Source organism: Trichechus manatus, unplaced genomic scaffold (genome assembly GCF_000243295.1).
Source record: "Trichechus manatus latirostris isolate Lorelei unplaced genomic scaffold, TriManLat1.0 scaffold00066, whole genome shotgun sequence".
NCBI classification, from domain to species: Eukaryota; Metazoa; Chordata; class Mammalia; order Sirenia; family Trichechidae; genus Trichechus; species Trichechus manatus.
Window position 1 is genome coordinate 7,754,378 of NW_004444002.1, and position 4,177 is coordinate 7,758,554.

Sequence of the window (4,177 nt, forward strand, 5' to 3'; positions counted from 1 at the left end):
CCCTCCTCACCAAGTACAATTTTGCTTTTGACTAGTTTCCTTGGCTGGGATGGAGACCAGAAGAATGCCTGCCAGATTTCCAACTACAGGGAGCATGACTGATCAAGAACTCCAGCTGCTGCATTATGAGATAGATCACCACATTTATTCCAAGGTCACATTTTACACAGGCTGCTCCCTGTTAATGACTAAGTATGGTGGGTATTTTAAGGCAGACCTGTTCCTGGGAATCATGAGACTACTTTGTAGGCCAACTTTGGCTTGAAGACTCCCCAAAAGCTTTAATGAAACTTCCTTAGACTGCATGGCAGTCTAAGATGCTTCCATTCAACCTTTATTCCGTTTCCTTCACTTGGAGTTAAACTTATATTGTGGTCTGACAGCTCTCTCATCTCCCGTAGCTCCCTCACCATTTTCTCTAACAGGCATTTCCCCTAATAAAATCTTTGCATGTTTAATCTAATCTTTTCGTCTGGTTGTTGGAGAAACCTGAATAACATAGCTAGAGGGAGGCATTTTGAGAGGCCACAAGCCATGGAATTGGTCACAGGCCAATTGCAATTCCAATTTATACATTTGGGGACTGAAGAGATGACCACGGTATACGTTGGTGGACCCAATGGGTCCACTGTGAGCCAGATCTGGTCCACAATTCCCTTTATTACTTGGCCCCCATACACTCATTCTCTAAGAAGGGAACCATGATAACACTTCAGATCTCAGAGTATCACTTCAGATTTCGGGGTATCACTGTTAACTTGAGAATCTCGGGTTTCAAAATTTTGAGTGCATCAATACTGTTGGCTCTATCCATATGTCAACTCCCCTTATGGGTTTTAATCTTGGAATAACAGACCTACTGGGGTTGGGAATTCAGCTTTCTTTGGATCTCTGCTACTCTTATGATTATACCCTAGGGAAGCCCTACGGTGTTTTCTGCTCTTAGGCTACAGGAGATGGAAGTCTCTTTATATGGTATAGGAAGGACCTATGGCTTTCACACTTAGCTTAAATCGTTGATTAATCAACTTCCATCTTACAGAGTCTTTCTTCACAGTATCAGTTGCCCAAAGCCATACCCAGTCAATTCAGTATCCTTAAAATTACTTCCCCCAATGTCATAAAACAATATGTGTACTGACTTAATGAGAAACTTTTTGTTCTGTAAACCTTCACCTAAAGTACAATAAAAAAAGAAAAAAAAAATACTTCCCAGGATTTTTCAAATTACTAGTGTATTCCCCTTATTAGAAAAACTTTCCCAGGTCACCACCTATCATAAGGCCAATTTAAGACATCCACAGTTTGCTGCCTCAGCATCCATTACTTCCTCGTAGTTTCTCTTTCACCCAGTTTTTGACATGGCCACTTGTCGTAGTCATCTAGTGCTGCTATAACAGAAATACCACAAGTGGATGGCTTTAACAAAGAGAAATGTATTTCTTCACAGTAAAGTAGGCTAAAAGTTCAAAGTCAGGGCTTCAGCTACAGGGGAAGGCTTTGTCTCTCTGTTGGCCTTTTCATCAATCTTCCCTCTCCACCCAGGGACTCTGGGTCCAAGGACACACTCTGCTTCCGGCACTGCTTTCTTGGTGGTATGAGGTCCCCCTGTCTCTCTGCTCCATTCTCTCTATTATATCTCAAGGGATTGCCTCAAGACATGATCCAATCTTGTAGACTGAGTCCTGTCTCACTAACACAACTGCCACCCATCCTCCCTCATTAAAATCATAGAGGCAGGATTTACAACATATAGGAAAATCACACAAAACCAGGAATCATGGCCCAGCCAAACTGATACACACATTTTTTGGGGGGACATAATTCAATCCATGACACCACTCCTATCTTATCAGGTAGCTTCTCAATAAATGTGGTCTCTAACTGGCACTCCTGGCCATACCAGATATGGGTTCCTATGATAAGGACCCTGTTGCTATCCTGTAAGCCAGTCTCTCAAAGGCCATAGTTACTCCTTGCCCTTCCTGGCCAGGCAAGAGTCCTATTTTGTTAAGGCTGCACTCAGCCAAAGAGTTTGTTGAGCCCTGTGAACAAGGTAACATTCCTGCTTGTACTCCTCTCCCCCCATTCCCATCTGCTCCCCCTGCTGAATGTGTCTCCTGGACACTGGGTTGATTGGAACCACCCAACACACTTGTTTACAATGCAGATTCCAGGGCCCCTGCTGGATCAAGCCAGTGGGCATGAGGCCCAGGCAACTGCTTTGACTACAAACTGCAGGTGACAGGCTGAATTCACAACCCAAGGATTTCTCAGGAGAAGACAACTTATGAGGCACATGGGAGGGGAATGGAATAGAGCCACTTAAAGATTCACTACCAGGGTCAGAAATTACTCTGGTGCCACCAAGAATGAACTAATGTCAGAAGGGGCAAAACACTTTATTGAAGATCATGCTGAAGGTTGAGGGATGACCTCACTTGACCTGGGTGCCCTTGTACTCCAAGGTTTCCAGCTGTCTCCTGCTGTGCTCAGGGTCCTCTAAAAGCATCTTCTATGGACCACCAATGGCCCAAACTCCTTGAAATCGGCAGAGGTGACCCACATCTGCCTGAAAGTGCTCAGAGACGTCATGACGGATGCGCCAATCCACCCAGAGAAACACCCGTCAGGAGAAGCTGTGATCTTGATGGGGGTCCCTTTGGAAGCCAACAGTTCTAGCTCTTTCAAGAGGCGTTCCTCGAGGCCAGGGAACAGAGTGGTGCCCCCGGCCAGCACAATCTCTGCAAAAAGGGTCATCTGGATGTCAATGTCGCACTTCATGATGCTGCTAGCAACCATTTTCGAGAGCCCCGGGCTATGTATGCCCAGCTGCTCAGGCACAAAGAGGACCTCGGGCACCTGGTACAGCTGTTCCCCGATGCAGATGACAGTCCCATCCGGCAATTTGTATTCTCTCAAAACGTCCTCCCGCCTCTTGCTTAGCTCCTTGTCTAGATCAAAAGCCACATAACACAGCTTCTCTTTGATGTCATCCACCAAGCCCCTGTTGACTATGCTGGGGTAGGTATGCCCGCTGGCCAAGAGGAGCCGGGTGAGGTGCTCTGTGAGGTCCCTTCCTGCTATGTAGAGCTTGGTGACAGCATGAGGCAGGGAGTAACCCTCGAAGACGGGGACAGTGCAAGTGACCCCATCCCCACTGTCCACCACCAGGCCCGTGACGCAGGCGGAGGCATAGAGTGCTACCACCGCTTGATTTGACAGATAGAAGGCAGGCACATTGAAGGTCTCAAACATCACTTCTGCCATTTTCTCCCGAATCTCCCTAGGGTTCAAGGAGGGCTCAGTCACGAGCAGGGGCTGGGCGCAGGGTTTCACACCCAGCTCGCAGTCAAAAAGGTGCTGCCAGAGCTTCTCCATGTCATCCCAGTCTGTCACTAGGCCACGCTTAATGGGGTAGTGCAGGTGTAGGGCATCATACTTGTCCAGGACTTGTTTCCCCACAAAGTAGTTCTTTTGATTGGATCCGGCTAAAGAAAAGTTCGATTTCGGATGTCCCACGACAGAGCTGATGACATGATGGGCTCCAACCTCTCCAGACAAGCCTGCTTTGCACAGCCCAGATCCGTTGTCAAAAATCACAGCTGGAGTATCTAATATATGTTGATTAAACATGTCTACAGCAGCTTCTTCTGAGCTTCACCAAAATAAAGACAGAACACTTGGGCCACTTTCTGACATAAGACCCACCTTTGGAAGCTCAAAAGCCACAGGATTCCACAGTCGTCAGGTTGTCCCCCAGGTGGAGATAGCAGGCTGTGCCCAATCCTCAAGCAAACCCCATCCTCAGCCCATGAATCTATCCTTCTTTCACATGGCTCAGGGCCTGCTGTGGCCTTTTCAAAGTTGGTTGTCCCCTAGGTAACAATGTAACCAAGCAACAATTGTCCTCAGTGAGCACCAGAGGGACCTTAAAGGGGCGGGGCTCTGACCCACCAGCACACCCTGCTGGGTGAGACAGGAAGCAGGAAAAGGACAAACCATACCTACCTACAGGTGGCTTTCATAAGCCTGTGAACCCAAAGCAGAGGCCTAGCCTTAGAACCAAGAGAAGCAGCCCAGCTGTGGGCTGGTCCCAGAGAACTGGCTTCTCTGCTCAGCTGAGCTGCTATTTGGGGGATGAGAAAAACACACTTCCCTTTGCTAAGGGGAGGCA

The 4,177-nt window shown here is 47.6% G+C and overlaps 1 protein-coding gene across 1 annotated transcript; it reads right to left on the bottom strand.

Annotated features, from left to right (window-relative positions):
- Positions 1–2,502: 2,502 nt before the first annotated feature.
- On the bottom strand, positions 2,503–3,636 carry LOC101347928 (actin-related protein T1-like). The gene has a single exon (XM_004379597.1). It carries the CDS (start codon positions 3,634–3,636, stop codon positions 2,503–2,505), a length of 1,134 nt encoding a protein of 377 aa, XP_004379654.1.
- Between the last annotated feature and the right edge of the window lie 541 nt (positions 3,637–4,177).